Source organism: Mastigoproctus giganteus, chromosome 7 (genome assembly GCF_048544385.1).
Source record: "Mastigoproctus giganteus isolate SK-2022 chromosome 7, ASM4854438v1, whole genome shotgun sequence".
Lineage (NCBI taxonomy): Eukaryota > Metazoa > Arthropoda > Arachnida > Uropygi > Thelyphonidae > Mastigoproctus > Mastigoproctus giganteus.
In genome coordinates this window covers 189,960,970-189,987,921 of record NC_143581.1, presented here as the reverse complement: position 1 = coordinate 189,987,921, position 26,952 = coordinate 189,960,970, and the positions used below count along the sequence as shown (strand labels likewise).

General features: G+C 36.9%; 2 protein-coding genes across 2 annotated transcripts in view; one reads left to right on the top strand and one right to left on the bottom strand.

Annotated features, from left to right (window-relative positions):
- The window catches only part of LOC150083486 (zinc finger CCHC domain-containing protein 7-like), a 98,307-nt gene extending 74,480 nt beyond the window's left edge, over positions 1–23,827 (bottom strand). The window contains exons 1-2 of the mRNA XM_090377314.1: positions 23,810–23,827; positions 620–1,522 (exon numbers count right to left, since the gene is read on the bottom strand). Coding sequence (XP_090233440.1) covers positions 620–848 — 229 coding nt within the window. The 5' untranslated portion in view covers positions 849–1,522; positions 23,810–23,827. The remainder of the gene's footprint in view (positions 1–619; positions 1,523–23,809) is intronic.
- Positions 23,828–24,673: 846 nt separating this feature from the next.
- Positions 24,674–26,952, top strand: part of gcl (germ cell-less) — a 124,172-nt gene continuing 121,893 nt past the window's right edge. Inside the window, exon 1 of the mRNA XM_090377313.1 lies at positions 24,674–24,859. Coding sequence (XP_090233439.1) covers positions 24,741–24,859 — 119 coding nt within the window. The 5' untranslated portion in view covers positions 24,674–24,740. The remainder of the gene's footprint in view (positions 24,860–26,952) is intronic.

Sequence of the window (26,952 nt, the reverse complement as noted above, 5' to 3'; positions counted from 1 at the left end):
AGACAAACAAATAATTATGTATTGATACTATAAAAAAACATTATTTTTACATTATAACTTTAAAGAATGTCTTGCTCTAATTTATATACCTACTTATATTCTAACCTATCATTGTTAAAATAAGTTATGTCATCAGGAAAATATAAATGGTTACAGAAACAGTGCAAGTTTCAATTTTATGCCCTCTTTTTTTTTTTAACCCAATTCTTGAAATGTCCTCTTTTTTTAGGATTTGGATGTGGCAACCCCAGAACATGTGTGTGTGTGTGTGTGTGTGTGTGTGTGTGAACACACACACATTCTAGGGTTGCCACATACAAATCCTAAAAAAAAAAAGAGGATATAAAATCGAAAATCTTAAATGTGTGTGAACACACACACTGATGGTCCCCATGTCTTATCTCCTTGGGGTGGACCACAAGACACCAAAGACCATTGTACACAGCATTTTAATCACATTCAACACATGAGCCATATCAAACAATGAATACATCTATGTTATATTCAAATAATAATGGATGAATTATTTTGTGACTGATTTCATTCCAATAATAATTTCACATAATAACTGACAACAAAATAAATACATAAATAAAAAATAATAAAGTAGGGTAATTACCTTTTACTTCTCCATTCTGAAGTTCAACAGAAATTCTACTATCAAAATTTGTTAATTTATTTTCCAAATCACTGGTTACAACAACACAATCACTGTCATAATTTTCATCATCTATTAAAGTAGATCTGGATTTTATTGACTTTTTGACTTTCATTTCAGTTCTGTGCAAATTTAACAAATGTTTTTTTTGAACATTCAATAAAAGGTCTGTACTAGTATCAAAACACATTATACTGTCTTCACCGCTACTGCCACCACTATAAATTGAGTGATTACTTATGTTTCTCTGTTTCCTTTTGTTCTTTTTATCAAATTCTGTGAATTTACTTTTTAAAGAAACTTGTGAATAAGCAGAATTAATTAATAATGGTTGCTCATTTTTTTTGCCCCTGGTTAACTTTGCAGGTGACAATAAATATTCTGGTAATATCCTATTTTCTGTTAAAGGTAATACATTTTGAATATCATTCTCTTCTGTTACAGAAATAAAAGGTTTCTTTAATCCAAAAATTGAAGTGTTCGATGGTATTAATTCAAATGTGGTACTTCGATCTAAAAATTCTGATAAATAATCAGAAGTTTTTTTTTTTTTACTTTCAAATTTTTTAAATTTTCCCACTCTGGAATTTTCCCATTGGCAATCTGAATTAACAAGCTGTGGCAACTGATTTGTTTCATCTTTTTCATCAATATTATCTACATCCCTTGTTTCTATACAATTAACATTCAGGGAAACTTCACCACTTCTCTGTTCAAAAGGTAAAGGTCCATCACTAACATAGTCATATGAAGAATGTTGTTTGTGGTGCAGCTGACTATATAATAAATTTTCTGTGTCACTATCAATCACATCTTGATTCTCTTCCTCCTCATCACTATCTCCAGAATTCAGATCATCATTAGCTGTAAACCAAGATGAACTATCAGTTATTATTCCCAACATTTTCTTATAAGTGGAACCAAGATCATAAAATCAATCCTAAAAAAAAAAAAAAAAAAAAGTTTTAAATGTGCAAGTTACAACATATAAATAAATAGAGCAAAGAAATAAAAGTATTCTACAAATGTCATCAAATAATATAATTTACACCACATGCTATCAGAACTATAAATATATAAAAGTTTTACTGTATATTACCCATGTAATTAAAATGAAGTTCTCCGAGCAGTGCAAACATGCTGCGAAGGCAGCTCACTAGGTCTTGTCAATGATATACAGGAATTTTGCTAGCAGGAATAATGAGGTGATTATATAAGTATAAGGCAGTGGCCAAACAACATCTTGAATACTGCATATACACTGGTGTTCAAAGAAAGTGCATCACCTAGGCATTTCATATTTCTAACCCTTTTTTGCGATGGTATGTTACATTAATGACTAGCATCACAAATAGAAATATAAACAAAAGATATTTATTAATAGTTAAGGCAAAGCTAAGTAATATTTGACAGGTGCTCTCAAAATATTCCAAAATGAGCATTTACAATCTTTATACAACAGTTTGGTAAACATGACAATTATGGCTGAAATATTATCAGAAGCCCTCAATTTGCTTCAGTTTATCATTTTAAATGGAAAACAAAATGAAAAGTTCACCAGCTGAAAAATAATATTCAGTTGAACTGCCTCTGGCCCTGGTGACAGCAGCACATCGTTGAGGCATTGACAAGATCAATTTCTGAAGATAATCAACTGACAGTTAATGGTTCCAAACACAAATTATGGCTTCCCGAAGCTCACGAAGGCTCTTTAGTTTCTTTCTAGCAACTGCAGATTCAACACGATGCCAACAGTTCTCTATAGGATTCAGGTCTGGGCTGTTTCTTTGCCAGCTAACAGTTGTAATGGACTGTTCTTCCAACCATTTTTCCACCTGTAACAAATGTAAACACATTACTGTCGAACCTCTAATGCAGAAATGAAGCTACAGTAACTACAGAAGTGCCTACTTACACTTTTCGCCCAATGACAAGGAGCAGAGCAGTTCTGAAAGATGCAGTTACTTGGCAGGTTGAAATGATCTCTAATGTTTGGCAGCAATTTGCCTTCCAATATAGCCAGGTATCCATTGGCATTTACGGAACCTTTTAAAAACTGCAGGTGACCTACTCTGCAATACAAAATGCACTTTCATATCATTTGGCTGGTAGGGAATTTCACTGTAGACACCATACAGTCTGGATGATATTCCTCACCAAGTCTATGGCGAATCATTTGTCTCCCATCAGAGCCATGCAGATTGAATTTGTTTTCATCCGAAAAAATAACTGACTTCCACTGCTTGGTGGTCCATTTGACATGCTCCTTAGACTAAATTAATTGGGCCCTTTTCATTTTTTGTGTGAGGAGGGGCTTCTTCTTAGGATGATGGGCTACAAGTCCATTTTTGAAGAGGTGTCTTCTGACTGTTACTGCACTTGCTACCACTCCTGAATGTTCTGCCCATTCTCTTTTCAGCTCAGATGAAGAAGCTTTATAGTTTTTAAGGCATAAGCGCTTAAAAACACAGTCCTACTTTGGCACAGAGACTAATTTGCTTCCGGTTCCTTTTTTCCTATCAGCAGAACCAGTATTCTTGAGTTTGGAAAGCAATCTACTCATTGTCTACTGATTACAAGACACTCTATAAGCAAAGGAAGTAAGCAAACCCTTAGCCATAATTATGAGAGCTTCCTTGGACTCAGGGGAGGTACCCATAGACTGGAAATGTGCAAATGTGACCCCAATTCACAAAGGAGGATCAAAGGCTGACACAAGTAATTATAGACCTGTGAGCTTAACTTCTGTTCCAGGAAAATTAATGGAGGCACTGGTTAAAGAAGCACTGCAGGATCATTTAGACAAGACTTCAGTTATAGCTCAGACACAGCATGGTTTTGTTAAGGGGAAGTCTTGCCTGACCAACTTGATTGGATACTATGATGCAGTCACAAAAGAACTGGATGCAGGGAATAACTTTGATATTATATACTTGGATCTTAGAAAGGCTTTTGATACTGTTGCACATGGAAGACTGCTACACAAATTGGAGCAGTGTGACATTGGAGGCAAATTGCTGCTATGGATAAAGGGGTGGTTGAGGGGGAGAAGACAGAGAGTGGTAATCAATGGACACTGCTCATCGTGGACTAATGTTATTAGTGGAGTCCCTCAGGGCTCAGTGTTGGGTCCATTATTGTTTTCTGTATTTATAAATGATATTGATGATGGTATATCAAGCTTAATGTCCAAGTTTGCAGATGATACAAAGGTTGGCAGGGTTGTCAAGGACACTACTGACACTATGCTGCTGCAACAGGATCTGGAAAGGTTGAGCAGATGGGCTGAGAGGTGGCAAATGAAGTTTAACATTGACAAATGTAAAGTACTACACATGGGAAACAGCAACCCCAGAGCAACGTATCAACTCTGTGGTGCTGCACTGACAGTGGTGGAGAATGAAAGGGACTTGGGGGTGATTGTGCAGGCAGATATGAAGTTCTCTGAGCAGTGCAGACGGGCTGCAAGAGTAGCTCATGGAGTATTGTCAATGATATACAGGAATTTTTCCAGCAGGGATAAGGAGGTGATTATTCCATTGTATAAGGCAATGGTCAGGCCACACCTAGAGTACTGTATACAGGTCTGGAGGCCTCATTTCAAGAAGGATGTAGAGCTGCTGGAACGAGTACAGAGAAGGGCAACAAGATTAGTGAATGGAACAAAGGGGTGCTCTTACGAAGAAAGGCTTAAGTTTTGCAAATTACAGTGTCTGGAGACTAGGCACCAGCGAGGTGATCTGATAGAGGTGTATAAAGCCTTGAATGGTTTAAGCATGCTCAATGCTGATGGGATTCTTCCTCTAGCTCAGAAAAATCACCTGAGAGGGCATAAATTCAAATTGAGGAAAGACAGATGTAGGATAGACGTGCGGAAATTTGCCTTTAGCCAGCGGGTGGTTGGTTGGTGGAACAGACTGCCATCCCTTGTGGTGGAGGTTGATAGCTTAAATAAGTTTAAGGCTCAGCTGGACAGGTATTTTGAACGAACAGAGGGGTGAAGTGGAAGTGGGTTTTTTTTTTTTTTTTTTTTTTGGCTGATGCTGCATAAGCTTGCTTTCTTGCATCAAATGCCTCTACTAATGCTAATGCTAATATGACAGGAAGAACATCCTTCCTCTCGTAAAGCAACAATAGCACTCTTTCTTCATGGCGCCAGCTACACAATTCGCCAGCTGATGCAATATTACATCACCTACGCGTGTCAATCTTATCTGATGCATGCAATCTGTAAGAAATATTGCCATATACTTACGTTATTCGGATGACAATCTGTAAGAAATATTGCCATATACTTACGTTATTCGGTGACAATTACAATTTTAAGGGGTGATGCACTTTCTTTGAACACCAGTGTAGATCTGGAGGACTCATTTTACGAAGGATGTAAAACTGCTGGAACGTTTTCTAATAAATAACCCTTCAAAGTACACAGTCAATGCTAGTGGTACTGTAGGCACAACAAATAAATCACAATTTGGTAATAATCTATTCTCCAACGCCCTCTCTCTCATGGCCATTCTCAGCCTTGTGTCATTTGGAATTATGTAGGGCCCCCATTTTTCTGTGTTCTGCTAATACGGTGGTTTTCAATTATATCCATGTTCATTATGTTCGGAGAGATGGGGGAACCCCTGGTGCCGTTTGACACTAAACACTGTTCATTATGTTCGGTACTTGTTCTGCTTTTTAAACCTTTTTCAGCATGAAGCGATTAGCAGCCAAGTCCAAGAAGGGTGTCAGGTGCCATTTTATTGTTGGTGATTCAGTCTGTTTGCAGCATACAATAGTGTAAACATGTTATTAGGTTTTTATATGCATTTGCAAGTGAAAAAAAGCTATGTTCCACTTTTCAGCGATTTTTTGCCTTTCGCCTGGGTTCTGGGACCTAACTCGCTGTATGAGTGGGCCCTACTGTACAAGAATGTAAAAAGGGATGATCTATGTGATTTATATTCTTCTTTTCCTTGATTGGATTACTGTTTTAAATCTTTTGATTCCAATATTAGCTCAGACTGTGTCAGTGAAATTATTCTTGTTGGAATGAAATTGTTTCAAAAGCAATCGACACCAAAATTTTGTCTCTTATCTAAACCTTGGTTTTCCAATAAATGTACAAAGGCTGTTCAAGATATGAATGTAGTATATCACAACTAGCATGTATCCAAATCTCCAGCTTCATTTTCTACCTACACTAAAGCCCATAACAATTATAAAACATTTATTAATCAGTTTAAACTTGATTTTGGACAGGCTAAGAGTAGAAAACTTGCTCTTCTTCTTCTTAGGATTTATTCCATTATTACAACAGTTCTCCTCAACCTAACATGGAAAAGTCATTCCTTTATTCTTTTTTTCCATTTTCTTCTATTTTCCCAATCTCCATGCACCAGTCCTCTTCTATTCATGGCTGCTCCCACATCTTCTATCCACGTCCTTCTCGGTCTTCCTCTCTTTTTTTCTTCTCCATGGCATCCATTCCATGGCTCCTCTGGGCAAACTGTTGTCCTCCATTCTCTTCACATGGCCAAGCCAAACCACTCCAATCTTTTCTCCTCTATTTTATTAATGATGGTTTTTTGGACATTCATTATATTCCTTATCACATCATTTCTAACTTTTTCAGTCCTAGACTTTCTTGCCAATCTTTGCCCAAAAATCCATCTCAATGGCCAGTATATTTTTTTGTCTTTCAGTTAAGGTCCAAGTCTCACATCCATATAATAAAATACTTTGCAGTACTGCATTATATATTTGATGTTTAGTTTTGTTAATAATATTTTTATTCCATAGCACAGAATTAAGCATTCCTATGACCTTTCTACCTTCACCTAATCTTCTCTCAATTTCCTGTGCAGATGATCCATCAGCCTGAATAATTGCACCCGGGTATTTAAATTGCTGTACAGTTTTCACCTGTATTCCATCTAAATCCAGAACATCCTCACTTCAATTCATGTACTCTGTCTTATTAAAATTAACTGTCAGTCCCCCATGTTTTATATTCTTCTAGTAACTTACTGCCCATGTAGTTTAAATCATCATTATCCTTTGCTACCACAACTTGGTCGTCGGCAAACAGTAGATTGTACAAGTACTTATTTTGACCAAGGGGAACACCCACTGAGCTACATTTCTGTGCCCATGGTCTTAGAACAACTTACAGGTACAGCTTAAACAAAGTAGGTAACAAACAGCATCTTTGGAAGTCTTAAATTTTCTTGATATTTTTGAACCAATTTTCATACAGCAGCATGTATTGTTCTTGTAGATTCTTCTAATTATTTCAATTATTGACATTTTTTTCATAGCCTTCCACAGAAGATTTCTTGGCACATTATCATATGCTTTCTCTAAGTCTATGAACAGCATACCTACATCTTGGTTTGTAGCCTGACATTTTTCCAGAATTTGCTTAACAGTGAATAAATCGTCTATACACGAGTGTCCAGTCAAAAAGCCACACCATTCCTCAGAAATAATCTCTTGTTCCAGTTTTTATTTTATCACTTTTCCAAATAGTTTAGCAATAGAGCTCATAACACAGATTCCTCCAAAGTTGGAGCATCATCTTCTGTCACCTTTCTTGAAAATTGATGTAACGTATCCGATCCGATTGTCATCTCATCTGGTATTTCTTCGCCATCACATAATTTGTTGAACAATCGAGTTAGTAGATTTATAACTTTGCGACCTCCATATTTAAGCAGCTCCATGTTAATCCCATCTGGGACTGGTGCTTTGCCATTTTTATTTCCACTTCCTTAATTGGATGTTCAATCCTTTTTCCATGACAACTGTCTCTGTTTCAGTTTCTCTAAATTCCTCTCTTCCTTCATTCAATAGCTGCTCATAATAATTGATCCATTCCTCCAGATATCATTTCCAGTTTAGCACTTTGCTTATGAGGTTTCCTTAAACTCTTCAATACTCTCCATGCCTCTGCAGATCTTGTACATCCTAGTTTGCTGTTCACCTTGGCACATACTTTATCCCAGAACTTGTTCTTTGCCTTGATGACTCCCGCTTTCACTTCCTTATTTTTTTCTTTATATATTTTTCTATGAACTTCACTTTTTGAGCTTAGCCATCTTTGGTATGCTTCCTTTTTCTCCTCTATTAATTCCTTAATTTCCATGTTCAGCCAATCATTTTGTTTCATCTTTTGAGATTTTCCTATTGCCTCTTCAGCAATTTTCTTCACTGTTTCCTTTAGGTATTCATATATATCTTTTGCATTCTCTCCACAGGTTTCATCTAATTCTTGGTCTAATCTTAGTTCATACAAGCCCCTCGTGCTCTCATGTTTTAGTGAATCCACATTGAATCTTTCGGTGTCAAGTTGTTCACTTCTCTCAAGGTCTTTCTTCCTTTTCTGGCACATCCATGGGAATGACAACATAGCCTTCACCAAAAAGTGATCAGAGCCATATGGTCCTCTCTGGGCCCTAACATCACAGACAAAAATTGTGCTTTGCTGTTTAGTGATCACATAATCAGTTATTGATTTTAGTCCTTTTGTTTATTGGAACCATGTGAACTTATGAATGTCTCTATGTTGGAAGGGGTTACTAATCGTCAGCTTATATTGGGAACAAGGCAAAGTTCTATCTGCCTCCCCCCCTTAGTGATCACATAATCAGTTATTGATTTTAGTCCTTTTGTTTATTGGAACCATGTGAACTTATGAATATCTCTATGTTGGAAGGTGTTACTAATCGTCAGCTTATATTGGAATGATATGACAATTTGTACACTCATAGTTCTGGCACACAATTAGATGCAAAATACTCATTTAGTTTGAGCTACCTGAGCAGGATCATCAACAGTTGAACCATCAATATCAAGTGGACCAATCTGATTCATCTCCTTCCTTCTAGAGTTTACATAAGTAAAGAACACTTTGCTGTTTTTCTTTGCATCCTTTGCCAAAGATTTCTCATAATTTGCCTTTGCCTGCCTAACCTCCTTTCTGAATTGGTTACAGACCAGATTATATCTATGATAGGCTTCAGTGTAACCTGTTAATTTACATGTATCCCATGCATTTTTCTTCTCTTTCACATGTCTAATTAGTTCATCTGACATCCATTTAGGCCTAAATCTTGAACAATATTTCTTTGTTGGTATGAAAAGCCTAGTAGCTTCCAAGATTAATTCTTTGAATGCTTCCCATTTTGAATTTGCTGTTGGTAACATCATCAGTTGGTTCCACTGTACAGAATTTAAATACTGTCTCAGACCACCACAGTCACCTTTATGAAAGCAAAAACTCTTCCCTTTACCCTTGATGGTAGTTACGTCTTTGAGTAAATCCCACTTCTGCACACTGTGATCACTGCCACCTAGTGGTTCCTTTATCTGCAGATTCTTAATGCATAAAGAATCACTACTGATAATCAGATCAAGAGTATTACTCCCTCTAGTTGCCTCCCGGACATGCTGCTGTAGAAAACAATCATCCAATTAATCCACAAAAGCCTTGCTAGTGTGTGAGTGACCAATCCACAAATTCCAGTCAATATCTGGGAAATTAAAATACATTAAGACACTGATTTACCGGCCCGCTCTATTTCTCTGTATGGTTGTTTATTATACTCATCAGAGTCATTAGGCCCATAACACTCCTACTCTGAATTTTGCTTTCCCAGTGCTTATATCACACCAAACTGACTCGACACTGCACTGTCCAGCCATGTCGACTGGCTGTATTATATGTGTTTCTTAACTAATGGCATAACACTTCCTCTACACAATGGACTCCCCAAATTCCATTTCTACATTCCTTATATCTGTGTGACACCACATCTCTGATATCCCAACAATATCTGCCTTTGATGTTTTGACCAACATCTCAAATTTATTTACCAAACTCCTAGCATTGGTGTACATGCAAGTATACATGCACCTGTTCCTATTCTTAGCTAACCTAACACAGCCCATGTATTTACTTGTTCCGCAATGACTCCCAGCAGTCTCTGAAATCCCCTGCACCTTGTTTTCCAGGCTGCTGTTCATTCCAATAGAAGCAGTGCAAGAATCACTTTCACCTCTGCCTGTGGCTACTGTTAATCTATTAGTCCGTGTATCCTCCCCAAGCTTAGCAGTTTCCGACCCACCTAACACTGCCTCAATAGGATCAGCAAATATTCTTGCAACCTTTCTATTTAAAAGTGTATCCCATCCCTGTAGAAGCAGTCTCTCCTGTTAACAAGCACAGACCAGGCTGAGAAAAATTCTACCCCTTGAGCCTTGCACAATCTCTCCAGGGCCGAACTGATCGAGAAGGCTCGGGCCGAATTGATGAACAAGGCTCTCAATATATATATATATCCTTCCTGTCGTGTCTGGGAAGAATTGCAGACCCTTTCAAATTCAACCCTAACTCGTGGCTTTTTTTCAACATAAACAACATTTCGGGACTTCTAAGAACTTTGTATGCAGATCACTTTATTGTTATTTTAAATAAAATCAGTTAGAAATGAACCTTTCAGAAAGCTGAATACAGAATATGAAGCAGAAGATGGTAGGAATGAATTTACAAAGCAGGAACTGGAAGAAGCAGTTGAAAAGTTTAATAAAAAGGCTCCTAGCAGTGATTAGAAATGAACCTTTCCTTTGGAATCATCTACTTACAAAAGAAATTTCTTGATTCACGAAGAAGTTGAAATTATTCACGAGTTGAAAGTGGTGCAGAAAATGTTGAAGTGTATAAAAAGTTTCTTTGTTCTCCAGGGGCTCACATCTGGGGTCATGGGCTTGGCACACTCAGGGTCCTAAGCTGGATATCATCATTCTTCTCTTTCTTGGTGATTCCTCCCTCTCTCTCTCTCTCTCTCTCTCTCTCATGGTAACTTGGAAATTTTTTTAGCCGGTGAAACATAAGCCTCAGTTTGGACGTGACGATTTTGTATGTAACAACAGTTGGCTGGATCGATTTAAAAACCGAATACAAGCATATCAATACAAATAATATGTAGGTATATACTAATACTGTATTTTTTTGTTTTTTTGAATCTATCTTTTTATCAAGTTATTGAGAATTAAAAAAAATAACAGTAGATTTAACTCATCACTGATATAGCGAGTAATGGTTATAACAAGAAAATTTTGTTGGTCCCTTGATGCTCGTCATAAACTTTTTTTTTTTTTTTTATAAAAACCCCAAACACGGAAGGTATCAAAGCCTATAGTATTTAGTACCATGCATGGGTTGAAGGAGAAGTATGGCAGGGGGATGCCAGAAACTTTGCTCTAGGGACGAAACATGGGTTTCACCACTTCAAGCCTCCAATAAGCAAAGTGGTGGTATTGCACTTAGTTCAACTGCACACACACACACACACACACACACACACACACACACACACACACACACACACACACACACACACACACACACACACACACACACACACACACACACACACACACACACACACACACAGAATTGGATCTAACAGGCAAAAAACTGAGTAGGGGTACCACAAAATAAAATACTTAAGGATGCCATTATTAAAAAAAAAAGTCGAAAACCACTGCATTAAATAATACACAATCCTCTTCCAGATTTTAATGATAACTTTAATGACTTCGATAATTTTAAATCATAACTCTTGTTAATATCTGCACTGGCCAAGTTAAACCTCCACCCTGAGAACAGCAGGTACCGAAAAGAATTTAATGCAGGAAATTTCAGCACAATTCTGCATCTCAAACGATGCTTAAGGACTGAAGTTTCAGGGTAAAATGCTTTAAGGCAAGCAAAAGCAGATTACAAGAAATCTTTGGCATTGTAGAGAAAAACAGCAAACACGTCTTTACTTATATAAATTCTAGAAGAGGATGAATCAGATTGGTCTACTGATATTAATGGTTCGACTGTTGATGATCCTGCTTAGATAGCTGACAAACTGAATGAGTATTCTGAATCTATATTTACACAGGAGGAATTCTGTAGGGAAGTGGTCGACAGAAGCTTATTAAACTTTAAGGGCTATACTAGAAAAGCGCTTAAAGCATGCCATTGGAAATGCGTGCCTTCGAACACCCAGTTTTACAGGAAGCAGAGGGAAAGGGCATGCAAACTAGACAGGCACTTCCAATGCTACGTTGGACAACGTTAGCTGGTGTTCAACGCCTGCTGATGCCATTGGAGGCATTGAAAGCACCAGCAACTTGCTGTTTATATTGCCTGAGGAGAAATTCTCCCCATGCATGGGGTGGTTGGACTTTGTCCATTCGTTTGTTATTATTTGGAGAAGACGATGTTTGACACCGAGAAATTTATTTGTGAGGTGGAAAGGAGGCCTGCCTTGTACAACACGGCATTAAAGGATTACTCCAGAGTACTAACAAAGGGTTTTAATGAAATCTATTATATGTGAGGGAAAGTGTTAAATTATTTTAAAAATCTTTGGATTGCCACACATATTTAATGCAAATTCATTGTACATGGTTTCTTATTCTTCATAATTTTAATTTTCTACTAAATAATTATTTTAAAAAATTGGATAAATTTTATTGTAATTATATTCTAGTATTTTGCCATGAAAGGGCACTGACACTGCTGAAATATGTAGAAAAAGAATCCCTTATATGACATGCTTGAAGACTGCCCACCAACTGCTGTTGTTTCCATTCCCTCTTCCATTTCACAAGTTAATGTCTTTAAAAACATATCCATCCCTTCTTCTCAAAAAAATTTATGAAATATGCAACAATTTTTTATTATGGCGATAGCAGAATGGGGATTTTCAGTAATATGCTAGAGTGAAAAATGCACAACTTATTGCTCAGTATTCCAAACATGGTTGAGTTAATTTATAATTGAAAATTCTTCTCTCGTTACTCAAATTTTTGGATGGGGAGATGAGAAATTGTTGAAGTTAAATAGGAAAAAGGCACCTGGGGTGGACAGGATCTATCCAGTTATATTAAATGAGGTGGCAAAGGTAGCAAGCAAGCAAACCCTTAGCCATAATTAAGAGAGCATCCTTGGACTCACGGGAGGTACCCACTGACTGGAGATGTGCAAATGTATGCCCAATTCACAAAGGGTGACACGATTAATTACAGACCTGTTACTTTAACTTCTATTGTGTGGAAAATAATGGAGTCACTGATTAAAGAAGCATTCCAGGATTATCTAGACAAGACTGCAGTAATAATTCAGAAATAGCATGTGCTTGTTAGGGGGAAGTCTTGTTTTACCAATTTGATTGGATACTATGATGTGGTCATAAATTAAACGGATGCAAAAAAAAATTCTGATATCATATACTTGGATTTCAGTAAAGCTTTTGGGATTCTTCCTCTTCCACATGGAAGACTACTGTACAAATTGCAGCAATATGGAATTAAGAGCAAGTTGCTATAATGGATAAAACAATGGTTGAGTGGCAGAAAACAAAGAGTAGTAATCAATGGACACTGCTCTTCGTGGACTAATGTTATTAGTGGAGTCTCACAGGTTAAGTGTTGGGCCCATTACTGTTTTGTATATTTAGTAATGATATTGATGAAGGTATATCAAGCTTAATGTCCAAGTTTGCAGATGGTACAAAGGTTGGCAGGGTTGGTAATGACAGTAATGCCAGAATGCTACTGCAACAGAATCTAGAACAGTTGGGCAGAGAAGTGGCAACTGAAGTTTAACATTGACAAATGCGAAGTACTGCATATGAGTAGAAGTAACCTCCAGAGAAATGTACCAACTGTGTGGTACTGCATAGTTGGTACCACTCAGGGTAGCAGAGAATGAAAAAGATCTGGGGTTAATTGTGTAGTCACATATGAAGTTTTATGAGCAGTGCACACACGCTTCCAGAGCAGGTCATGGGGTCTGGTCAATGATAAACAGGAATTTTTCTAGCAGGAATAAGGAGGTGATTATCCCCTTGTATAAGGCAATGGTTAGGCCACACCTTGAGTACTGTATACAGGTCTGGAGGCCTCATTTTAGGAAGGATGTAGAGCTGCTGGAGCGAGTGCAGAGAAGGGCAACAAGATTAGTGAATGGAACAAAGCGTTGCTCTTACGAAGAAAGGCTTAAGTTTTGTAAATTACAGTGTCTAGAGACTAGGCATCTGCGAGGTTGATCTGATTGAGGTGTATAAAGCCTTGAATGGTTTCAGCAGACTCAATGCTGATAGGATTCTTCCTCTTGCTCAGATTATAGACTCGAGGGAACATAAAATCAAACTGAGGAAAGACAGTTGCAGAACAGATGTGCAGAAATTTACCTTTAGCCAGCAGGTAGTTGACTGCTGGAACAAATTTCTATTTGTCATTGTTGAAGTTGATAGCTTAAATAAATTCAAGGAAGAAATGGCTGATGCTGTATAAGCTTGCTTTCCTGCAGTACATGCCTCTACTAATGCTAATATTATGAGTCACTGAAAAGTTTTCTTTTCACTGCATGAAGTATTAAAATGTCATTGACCTGATGTGTGTTAGACAGGCATATGTCTGCATGAACCATTTTAAATAGTCAAATATTTAAATTGCGACTAAATGTTTAAAGCTATTGGCACAACGATATTAAAGAAATAAATAAAATTACTTTGTTGTAGTACTCAATAATACACAAGAATAAAAGCACCACTGGTTTACATTATAGGTATCATGAATGCTGAACTAAATTTAAGATAACAGTGTTAAATGATAATGAGAATTTAGAGGGTTATAGAGTCTGATTTAGCAGTATTACTTTAAAATAGATAATATTAGTACAGTAGCAAGTAAAAGTCTGAGTAGATACAAACATCTGAATAGATACAAGTGAAAATCTCGGTACATACAGCAAGGTTTGGTTTTTGGTTTTTTTTTTTTTTAGGAGCATTAGCAACTAAGGCCATATTGCTCCGGGATATGCGGTGGTCATTTCCTGACCTTTCCGCATCCTCCGTATTTGGTGGTGACGGGCTCGAACCCCGGTCTAATCAAGAAACATGTGCTACGCACTGCTGCTCCTTCCCACCTGGCTACGGAGGCGCCTACATACAGCAAGGACTTCTTTAGTTATATAAACTCTAGAAGGAAGGGAATGAATCAGATTGGTCCACTTGATACGGATGGTTCAACTGTTGATGATCCTGCTCAGATAGCTGATAATCTGAATGACTATTTTGCATCTACATTCACACATGAGGAGTTAAGGAAAGGAAATGCCAGAAGTTTATCAAACTGTAACAGGTGCTTAATGATTTTGTAATAACTGAGAGCAAATTGGAGGAGAAATTGTTGAAGTTAAACATAAGAAAGGCACCTGTGGTGAATGGAATCTATCCAGTTATATTAAAGGAGGCAGCAAAGGAAGTAAGCAAACCCTTAGCCGTAATTATGAGGCCATCCTTGGACTCAGGGGAAGTCCTCAAGGACTGGAGATGTGCAAATGTATCCCCAATTCACAAAGAGGGATCTAAGGGTGACATGAGTAATCACAGACCAGTTAGTTTAACTTCTGTTCAGTGGAAAATAATGGAGTCACTAGTTAAAGATGCACTGCAGGATCATCTAGACAAGATTGCAGTAATAATTCAGACAGCATGGGTTTGTTAAGGAGAGGTCTTGTCTGACTAATTTGATTGGATACTGCGATGTAGTCACAAAGGAGGATGCAAAAAATAATTTTGATATCATATATTTGGATTTCAGGAAAGCTTTTGAGACTGTTGCACATGGAAGACTATTATAGAAATTGGAGCAGTATGGTATTAAGGGTAAGGATAAAGGGATGGTTGAGTGGGAGAAGACAGAGTGGTAATCAATGGACGCTGCTCTTCGTGGATTAATGTTATTAGTGGAGTCCCCAACAGTTCGGTGTTGGGCCCATTGTATATTTATATTTATCAATGATATTGATGAAAGTATATCAGACTTAAGTCCAAGTTTGCAGATGATACAAAGGCTGGCAGGGTTGTTAATGGCAGTGTGCTGCTGAACATAGGTACGGGCAGAGCAGGCAGCCACCCAGGGCCTGAAAATGTAGGTGGCCCAAATTCCGATGATATTTTAATTTTTTTAAAATATAAAAAAATGGCTATTTCTTAATATAATACTTTAATTATACAAAAAATCCAATATTGCCTTATTTATACTGCAGTAAATTTATTTATTTTATAATCAGATGTTAAAATTAATTAATTTTTGTGTATTTTTATTATTTAAACCTGGTTTTAATTAAACAAAAACCCACAATAACACGGATTCACATTTAAAACAGTTTGCTTTGCTCTAAATGTAACGATATCAGTTACAAGACTGCATTAAATGAAATCAAGGTTTAGACCAAAGGAAAAGATGCAAAATTGCAGTCTGAAACATAAGGTTTGTTAACAGAAATTACTTCTTTAAAATTTATTATAAGTGCAGTTGTTTGGTATGAATCACTGAGATTATAAATAAAGTAAAGCCATGTAAAGTAGTACAATTGATATGAACACTGCAATTATATTGATAGAAGGTGCTCTTAGTAAACTAAATGAATTTAGAACATCAGGATTTAAATTGTGCACGGATAAAGCTATAGACATTGCAACTGAGTTGGAAGTGCTGTCAGTGTTACCAGAAGTAAGAAATTTCTAGAAAAAAAAGCGAGTTACCTATGAAACTTCATCAGATGAATACTATCCATTCAACCAAAAGGTTTGAAATGCAATTTTTTAACATAATGATTGATGTAGCTATCATTAGCTTACAATAAAAAATTTGATCAGATGAATTAAATATCCTCAGCTTTTAATCTTATTCTAAAATCAAAAACCTTCATGAATTCATTTGAAAGTGCAACAGAAACAAAATGTTCACACCTTGAAGGAATTCTCATTGGCCAAGACAGGAATGGCGACATCAATGCCACCAAAGACACAGAGTATCTTACTACTCTGTGGCCAAAGAGTTACATCAAGAAATCCAATCTTTGCAACATATTTTTAAAGGAAAAAAAAAAAAAATTTAGTTGCTTAGAATTATTAGACCGGGGTTCGAGCCCGTCACCACCAAATACAGAGGATGCGGAAAGGTCAGGGAATGACCGCATATCCCGGAGCAATATGGCCTTAGTTGCTAATGCTCCTAAAAACCAAAATAACAATAACAAGCTTAGAATTATTGAAATTTATTTGTTAGTTGAATTATATTTCAACATCACTGTCTCTCTTCAGATATTATTAACATTGCCAATTACAGTTGTGTCTGGATAGAGAAGTTTTTCCAGACTCAAAATGATTAAAACATATTCACGAGAAACAATTGGCAAAGAAAGAAATAATGGATTGGCCATTATGTCGATTGAACAAGATGTACTAAAAGATGTAAAAACATCAGATGTTATAGACAAAAATCATATGAAGTAAATATTGTAAGGTAAAGATGTGAAAACTTTTAAGTTTATATAAATAATGTAATAGTCATTAAAGTTTAAATAATTATGATCTGAATAATATTTGGGCATTTCCTTTTTTTTTTCAATTTTACAAATTCCACCTTTAATTTTTGCAAGGGGGCTAAAGATGATATTTCGCCCAAGATCAATAGAAAAGTGCTACTGCAATAGGATTTAGAAAATTTGGGCAGATGGGCTGAGAAGTGGCAACTGAAGTTTAACATTGACAAATGCAAAGTACTGCATATGGGTAGCAGTAACCCAAGAGAAACGTACCAACTCTGTGGTACTTCACTCAGGGAGGTGGAGAATGAAAAAGACCTGGGGGGTAATTGTGCAGTCAGATATGAAGTTCTCTGAGCAGTGTAGACAGAGCAGGCCATGGAGTTTTGTCCATGATATATAGGAATTTTGCTAGCAGAGACAATGAGGTGATTATACCTTTGTATAAGGCAATGGTCAGGCCACACCTTGAGTACTGTGTAAAGGTCTGTTGTTGTTTCTATTTGGTTTTTTAGGAGCATTAGCAACTAAGGCCATATTGCTCCGGAGATATGCGGTGGTCATCCCTGACCTTTCCGCATACTCTACATTTGGTGGTCACAGGCTAGAACCCCGGTCTAATCAAGAAGCATGTGCTATGCACTGCTGCTCCTGGCTACGGAGGCACCGCGTAAAGGTCTGGAGGCCTCGTTTTAGGAAGGATGTAGAGTCTACAAATTGCAGAGTCTGGAGACAAGGCACCTGCAAGGTGATCTGATTGAGGTATATAAGGCCTTGAATGGGCTCATTTCTTCCACTTGCCCAGATTATGAACCCGAGAGGGCATAAATTCAAATTGAGGAAAGACAGTTACAGAACAGATGTGCGGAAATTTGGATTTCAGCCTTTAGCCAGCGGGTAGTTGATAGCAGGAACAAACTTCCATCTGTAGTTGTGGAAGTTGATAGCTTAAATAAATTCAAGGAGGAATTGGACAAATGTTTAGAGGGAATGGATGTGCGAAATATATTTTTTTTTGGCTGAGGCTACATAAGCTTGCTTTCTTGCATCACATGCCCCTACTACTACTACTACATGCAAAGGAAACGTTTCTGCCATATCTATGTCACATAATGACATAAGCTGCTCACATTCTCCATATACTTTTTCTGGAACTTCTTATATCTCAAATACCATCTTGTCTATACAGTTGCCAAAGTGTTTGTCACCTGATTTGGTTCTTGAATTTGTCAGACTAGTGTGACAAATTACTGCAACTTGTATTACTATTTAAATCACTGTTTGTTAAAAAGGCATCAGTTAAGAGATCAACATTTTTGGAAAATTAAAAAAAAGAAAAGATTTTTAAGTAATGCAAATTGTTTTTCAAAAGTTCTGATGGTGAATATCTCTTTTTGTATTTATCATTTACCACTAAGAAAATCTAACATTACTATTTACTTAATTGTTAATGAATTTTGAAAGCTGTGGACTGATGCCCTTTTAACAAATAGTAGGTTTTGGCACTAGGATTATTTTTATTCATAATATGCATAAAATAATTACTTTCTGATAAGTAAGGAGGTAAACAAGATGAATACATTTAACATATAAAAATTTATTTGAAAATAAATCTTTGAATACAAAAATACGAAGTGTGAAATAATGAAAAAATTACTTATTCATCATCATCATCATCTCTCTCTCTCTCTCGAGTAGATGGCCAATTTAACAACTCTTGATAAAAGTTATGTTCTTCGGGTATATAACCAATCATTTTAACCAAATCTTTAATTATTTCATCTTTTATGGATACTTTTCCTAATGGATATAAACAGTTATTTGGTAAAGCCACAACTTCTCTTCCATTTTTCATGAAGAAGGTGTGAGCACTGATGAAACTCGAAGCTGTGATGTACCCCCCCCACTTCTCTGTGATGTATAGAGAAGGGCAACAAGATTAGTGAATGGAACTAAGGGTTGCTCTTACGAAGAAAGGCTTAAGTTTTGCAAATTACAGTGTCTGGAGACTAGGCACCGGCGAGGTGATCTGATACAGGCCTTGAATGGTTTGAGCATGCTCAATGCCGATGGGTATTTTTTTTTTTTTTAGGGGCATTAGCAACTAAGGCCATATTGCTCTGGGATATGCAGTGGTCATTCCCTGACCTTTCCGCATACTTATTTGGTGGTGACGGGCTCGAACCCGGGTCTAATCAACAATGCCGATGGGATTCTTCCTCCTGCTCAGAATAATCACCTGAGAGGGCATAAATTCAGATTGAGGAAAGACAGATATAGGATAGATGTGTGGAAATTTGCCTTTAGCCAGCGGGTAGTTGGTTGGTGGAACAGACTTCCATCCCTTGTTGTGGAAGTTGATAGCCTAAATAAATTTAAGGCTCAGCTGGACAGGTATTTTGAACGAATGGAGGGGTGCAATGGAAGTGGTTTTTTTATTTTGGCTGATGCTGCATAAGCTTGCTTTTTTGCATCATATGCCTCTACTAATGCTAAAGTTTAGTATTAGTATTAGTAGAGGCATTTGATGCAAGAAAGCAAGCTTATGCAGCATCAGCCAAAAAAAAAAAAAAAAAAAAAACCACTTCCACTTCACCCCTCTGTTCGTTCAAAATACCTGTCCAGCTGAGCCTTAAACTTATTTAGGCTATCAACCTCCACCACAAGGGATGGAAGTCTGTTCCACCAACCAACCACCCGCTGGCTAAAGGCAAATTTCCGCACGTCTATCCTACATCTGTCTTTCCTCAATTTGAATTTATGCCCTCTCAGGTGATTATTCTGAGCTAGAGGAAGAATCCCATCAGCATTGAGCATGCTTAAACCATTCAAGGCTTTATACACCTCTATCAGATCACCTCGCTGGTGCCTAGTCTCCAGACACTGTAATTTGCAAAACTTAAGCCTTTCTTCGTAAGAGCACCCCTTTGTTCCATTCACTAATCTTGTTGCCCTTCTCTGTACTCGTTCCAGCAGCTCTACATCCTTCTTGAAATGAGGCCTCCAGACCTGTATACAGTACTCTAGGTGTGGCCTGACCATCGCCTTATACAATGGAATAATCACCTCCTTATCCCTGCTGGAAAAATTCCTGTATATCATTGACAATACTCCATGAGCTACTCTTGCAGCCCGTCTGCACTGCTCAGAGAACTTCATATCTGCCTGCACAACCACCCCCAAGTCCCTTTCATTCTCTACCACTGTCAGTGTTGTACCATAGAGTTGATACGTTGCTCTGGGGTTGCTGTTTCCCATGTGTAGTACTTTACATTTGTCAATGTTAAACTTCATTTGCCACCTCTCAGCCCATCTGCTCAACCTTTCCAGATCCTGTTGCAGAAGCATAGTGTCAGTAGTGTTCTTGACAACCCTGCCAACCTTTGTATCGTCTGCAAACTTGGACATTAATCCCGATATACCATCATCAATATCATTTATAAATACAGAAAACAATAATGGACCCAACACTGAGCCCTGAGGGACTCCACTAATAACATCAGTCCACGATGAGCAGTGTCCATTGATTACCACTCTCTGTCTTCTCCCCCTCAACCACCCCTTTATCCATAGCAGCAATTTGCCTCCAATGTCACACTGCTCCAATTTGTGTAGCAGTCTTCCATGTGCAACAGTATCAAAAGCCTTTCTAAGATCCAAGTATATAATATCAAAGTTATTCCCTGCATCCAGTTCTTTTGTGACTGCATCATAGTATCCAATCAAGTTGGTCAGGCAAGACTTCCCCTTAACAAAACCATGCTGTGTCTGAGCTATAACTGAAGTCTTGTCTAAATGATCCTGCAGTGCGTCTTTAACCAGTGCCTCCATTAATTTTCCTGGAACAGAAGTCAAGCTCACAGGTCTATAATTACTTGTGTCAGCCTTTGATCCTCCTTTGTGAATTGGGGTCACATTTGCACATTTCCAGTCTATGGGTACCTCCCCTGAGTCCAAGGAAGCTCTCATAATTATGGCTAAGGGTTTGCTTACTTCCTTTGCTGCCTCCTTTAATATAACTGGATAGATCCCATCCACCCCGGGTGCCTTTCTTGTGTTTATCTTCAACAGTTTCTCCTCCACTTTACTCCCAGTTATTTCAAGATTCTGTAACTTACTGCTAGAGTTGAATACACCTCTGGCATTCCCCTCGCTGAATAACTCCTCATGTGTGAATGTCGATGCAAAATATTCATTTAGTTTGTTAGCCACCTGAGCAGGATCATCAACACTTGACCCATCAATATCAAGTGGACCAATCTGATTCATCCCTTTCCTTCTAGAGTTTACATAAGTAAAGAACTCTTTGCTGTTTTTCTTTGCATCCCTTGCCAAGGATTTCTCGTAATCTGCCTTCGCCTGCCTAACCTCCTTTGTAACTTGGTTGCATATCAACTTGTATCTATCATAGGCTTCTGTGTCATGTGTTAATTTGTAAGTATCCCATGCATTTTTCTTCTCTGCCATATGCCTCATTAGTTCATCTGACATCCATTTTGGCCTAAACCTTGAACAATATTTCTTAGTTGGTATGTAAAGCCTAGTAGCTTCCAAGATAAGTTCTTTGAATGCTTCCCATTTTGAATTTGCTGTTGGTAACATCATCAGTTGGTCCCACTGTATAGAATTTAAATACTGTCTCAGTCCATCGTAGTCGCCTTTACGGAAGCAATAACCCTTCCCTTTACCCCTAATGGTAGTTACCTCTTTGAGTAAATCCCACTTCAGCACACTGTGATCACTGCCACCTAGTGGTTCGTTTATCTGCAGATTCTTTTATTTTATTCAGTTTATTCAGTTATTAACTGAAATAGCTTTGACTGGTGCTTTTTTAACAGTAACATGTACTTTTTTTTTTTTTTAACATAAACTTTGTTTACTGTTTGGAAATTAACAATTTTTTTCAATGTGAACTGATTGAGCTACTTAATATTTAAAAAAAAACTAAAAATCAAAACTGCCCTGAAAAATGATTGATGCCCTTTTAACAAATAGCAATAAATTGGTGGAAATATAGCAAAAACCCAAATTTAGGTTATTCTTATTTGCATTTTCCCAACATATAAAACATTTTATTTTGATCCCATTTTTCCTAAAACTGTTGTATATACTTTCCCTCATTAAATACACTGACTGGTGCTCTTTTAACAGTAACACACCCAGGATCCTGAGCTGGATATCATCATTCTTCTCTTTCTTGGTGATTCCTTTCTACTTCTCTCTCACACAGGAATTTTTTTGGCTGGTGCAGCGTAAGCCTCAGGCTTCCTTGCACTATATGGCTAAATAATAATATACACTCTTCAAAAATCAAGTTTCCCACTATTTACTTTTTGTGTTAAACACAAATATGAAGTCAATAATTGACTACATATTATTATTATTAGCCATATGGTGCAAGGAAGCCTGAGGCCTATGCTGCACCAGCCAAAAAAAAAAAAAAAAAAAAATTAATTACCCCAAGAGAGAAAGTCAGAAGTAGAAGGGAATCACCAAGAAAGAGAAGAATGATGATATTCAGCTCAGGACTCCGGGTGTGCCAAGCTCACCATACTCACCAGATGTGAGCCCCTGTAGTAGTGACCAATGGGCAAGAGTGAAGGATATTATGGCACTACCAGAAGCAGCAATGGACAGCGATCATAGACTACTTATAGGAGTGTTGGCATTAATGAAAGAGAGAAATAAAAGAAGACAAGAGAGGAGGATTAAGATATGAAGGCTGAAAAATGAGTCTGTACCTCATTTATGAGGATAAATGAGGTACAGACAAAAGACAGGAAACTGGGGCCTGAGAATGAAGTAAAAGGAGTAGAGGAGGATTGAGAATGATTTAAAAAGACTTTGGTTGCAACTTCAGAGGAAGTGTGTGGGAGGACAAGCAATGTAAAGAGATGGAAAAAGACAGTGGTGAACAAGAGCAAAAGAGGCTGCTTGCTACTCTAAGAATAGGGCCTTTAGAAAGAGAAGCAAAAAGGGATACAAAGAGAATAGTCAAAAGAAGAAATGTTTGGAGAGTTGGTCACAAGATTTGTGGGATGATAATAATGGAAATAAGATGATATATGGATTAGTGAAGAAAGAAAGGAACAATATTACCTGTATAATGAGGTGGCAAGAATAATTACAAATGAAGAGTTGCTTATTGGAGGCTTGAAGTGGTGAAACCCATGTTTAGTCTCTAGAGCAAAGTTTCCGGCATCCCTCTCCACCATACTTCTCCTTCAACCCATGCACGGTACTAAGTACTATAGGTTTTGATACCTTTCGTGTTTGGGGTTTTCATAAAAAAAAAAAAAAAAACAAAAAAAAACACATTTTAAACTTTATTTCATATCATTATTTTCAATTTATTATTGTTAATAAACATTGGTTACTGTTTGAAAATTAACGTTTTTTTCCAATGCGAAGAAAAAGTTAGACTGGTAACGTGTGCGGATGCAAATAGGCACACTGCGAGCACGAGTACGTACGCTTCCAATGATAACTGTAGCACTGGTATACTGATTGCGATTGCAGGGGGGGGGGTTTACAGTGAAGCTGTAAACTGCGGCCAGCTTGGATCTGTATCAAGATAAAAAAAAAAGTTCCCAAACCGGAGCATATGCCACTACATCGCTGCTCTCATGCCTGTTAATCTCATTCTCGGAGAAATGCAGATGAAGAACTCGTAGAACTGCATATGAGCAACATACAGCTGAATTCGATGATTTCCTTTATAACCGTAGTACTGCACAACTAAAAAATCTAAAAATGCTTACCTCTCAGGGCACTGTGTATTTAAGTTACATTAAAATATTTATTAACTTGCCTTTGGCATAACAAAGCGAGTGGAATAATTTATGGAATTGCTCATAACACTAGCACAACAAAGCAACACGTAATAGACTGGAATTCAGAAGGAAATCTTAAGTTAAAGACATTCGATGTAACTCAAAACGTATGCAAACCGATGATAGAAAGCTGGTTCATAGCTACTGTTCCCATCTTCAAATGCGCTGGACTGAATTGTACATATGGTCAGTGATCAACTTCAAGTACAAATTTATTTAAAACAAACATCATTATTGGCCATGTACAAAATAAGGGCCATATTAATGAGTGTAAGGCGCGAAATATAATAAAATCTGTAATTACACATCCCACCGACACAGTGATGTGCAACTCCTTTACTGCATTTTCTGCACTACATCACACCACTACAGGCCAGATAAATAGTAGATTTTAAGAAACCTTCTCACATTACATATTGAGTTTAATTACTTACGTGTATCAAAGAAACTAATTTAATTTTGAAAAAAATAAAAAAAACTAATGCCATTCACAATGTATTCCACATGTACCGTCATCGTGTCAAAAATATAAAACGAGGATATCTAACATGGCCGATATGGAATACTTCTTCAAAATGTGAAACGAACATGATATTTTTTAAATCATAACAAAAAAAAAAAAATGCAATAACGAGACATTCTAATTATATAAAGATATATAAATTAATATATGAAACCAGCCAAACATTTTCATTCATATATTTTATTAATTTCGTATTAAATGAAATCACGTTTTCGTTTTGTTACAAATTGTAAAAGAAACTCGTCCTACGCAAATCAGAAAATGGTTTCGGTGTTTAGAAGATTAGGGAGTGTTACATAGGATTTCATGTATATGATGATGTAAACACTATTAAACATGGGAAACGTGCTAAACACTTACTTAGGCATAAAGAGATTTCATAGTAAACGAAAATTATCAGACTGCGGACATCATGGTGATGACGAATCATCGACAGATATGCCACCACCCAAACGGTGAAGTATATTTCATATTTAAATGTCTTTACAAAATATGCCAATTTTTTAACAATACTTGTGTTTTTGAATTTCATGTGACTAGTAAACAACTGTACGCAGTATAAATTCGTTTGCAACACCGCCCACGAGTCAGCATACTGAAACAGACGGGCATATTCCACTGGTTTAATCAGTAATGATACCAATGATAAGATCAGTTTAGTAGCGTGTAAATTTATGTATATTTCTTATGTATGTACTCCAACATGCAAAAGAGAGAGAGAGTGAGTGGAAGTTAGAGAGTATATAATGTACTGTATTCATAATGTTTAATTAAATATCCGTAATTCATTGGCATTTATCAAAAACACACAACCATACCTTAATGACATGCAAAAATAAAAAATATGCAATAATGGCAAATAGCGATAAGAGTAACTCACTGCTGCTTGGGTTGACAAGAGAGTGAGATCTGTCCCTTTCAATAAGGTAATGGTCAGGTCACACCTTGAGTACTGCATACAGGTCTGGAGGCCTTATTTTAGGAAGGATATACAGCTGCTGGAACGAGTACAGAGAAAGGTAACGAAATTAACGAGGAGAACAAAGGGGTGCTCTTACCAAGAAAGGCTTAAGCTCTGCAAATTTCTCTGCAAGGAGATCTTATTGAAGTGTATCCCCAGCGGCTCACATCTGGCGAGTATGGGCCTGGAAAACCCAGGGTCCTGAGCTGGATATCATCATGCTTCTCTTTCTTGGTGATTCCCTTTTACTTCTGACTCTCTCTCAGGGTAACACAGGAATTTTTTTTTTTTTTTTTTTTTGGCTAGTGCAGCATAAGCTTCCTTGTACCATATGGCTAATAATAATAAGGCTTTGAATGGTTTGAGCAAGCTCAATGCTGATGTGATTCTTCCTCTTGCTCAGATTATGCACTTGAGGGGACATAAATTCAAATTGAGGAAAGACAGTTGCAAAATAGATGTGTGGAAATTTGCCTTTAGACAGCAAGTGGTTGATTGTTGGAACAAACTTCCATCTGTCATTGAGGAAGTTGATAGCTTAAATAGATTCAAGAAAGAACTGGAGAAACTTTTGGAATGGATAGGTGAAATGGGAAGGGGCTGATGCTGTATAAGCTTGCTTTCTTACGTCATATGCCACTACTAATGCTAATATCATATATAAAGGAAGGAGAATGTGGGCCAAGTCATTTAAATTAACAGAAATTTCAGAGTAGAGGAATAAGGTACTTGAAGACTGACCACATTCATAGAAATATTTTTATAGTTGGTATATTATTTGTTTTATATGAAACCAGAAATAGAAATAAGTGTATGTGGGAAGAGGAGGTGGGAGATTAGTATGAAGGAATATTCCTTACACCTGGTTTTGGCAATTAAAAAATAACTGGAGAACAAAAGAAATTGATAAATGTACCAAACAGTATCACTATTAAACATAATCAATTTATAGTAGACCCAGTAAAGTCCAAGGAAGATTTTATTTTATTGCATTCCATTATAAAACTTCACCTAACAAGACCTTTGTCATTTACCTATTCCATGTTTGTAGAAACCTTCAGTCTTTGCAACTTTGTCCTGATGAAAGCAACAAAATATATTCAGCCATTTATTAAAAATTATGTATATTAGCATATTTGCATATAGAAATATGATAAATGCAGTGTTTAGTCATTTTATGTTAGTATAATAATGATGCATATGTGTTTATGGTGAACATATGGATTTAGTGAATTACACATGTGCATGCATATGTATTTAGCTAAAAAAAATACTTCAGTTGGGAAAAAAATTAAAACAATTCTAATAAAAAATTTATGATTCTGAAGACTATCCCATGAATTTTGTCAAGATTGGTGTAGTTTTGTGGAGTGTGGTGAAGATGGCTTAGTCAATTTGACTGTACTCCACATTTTAAAATTTCATTTCCATTACTACTTTGTTAGGTTTAGAGTGACAAGTGTAATTCTGCTAAAATTCCATCAGTGCGTATTAGACTTAATGGCTACATTGAAAATGTGCTATCAAACTGTTTGCCAACCAAAGTATTGTCATTTATCTATTATCAGCCATTTATCATTCGATTTC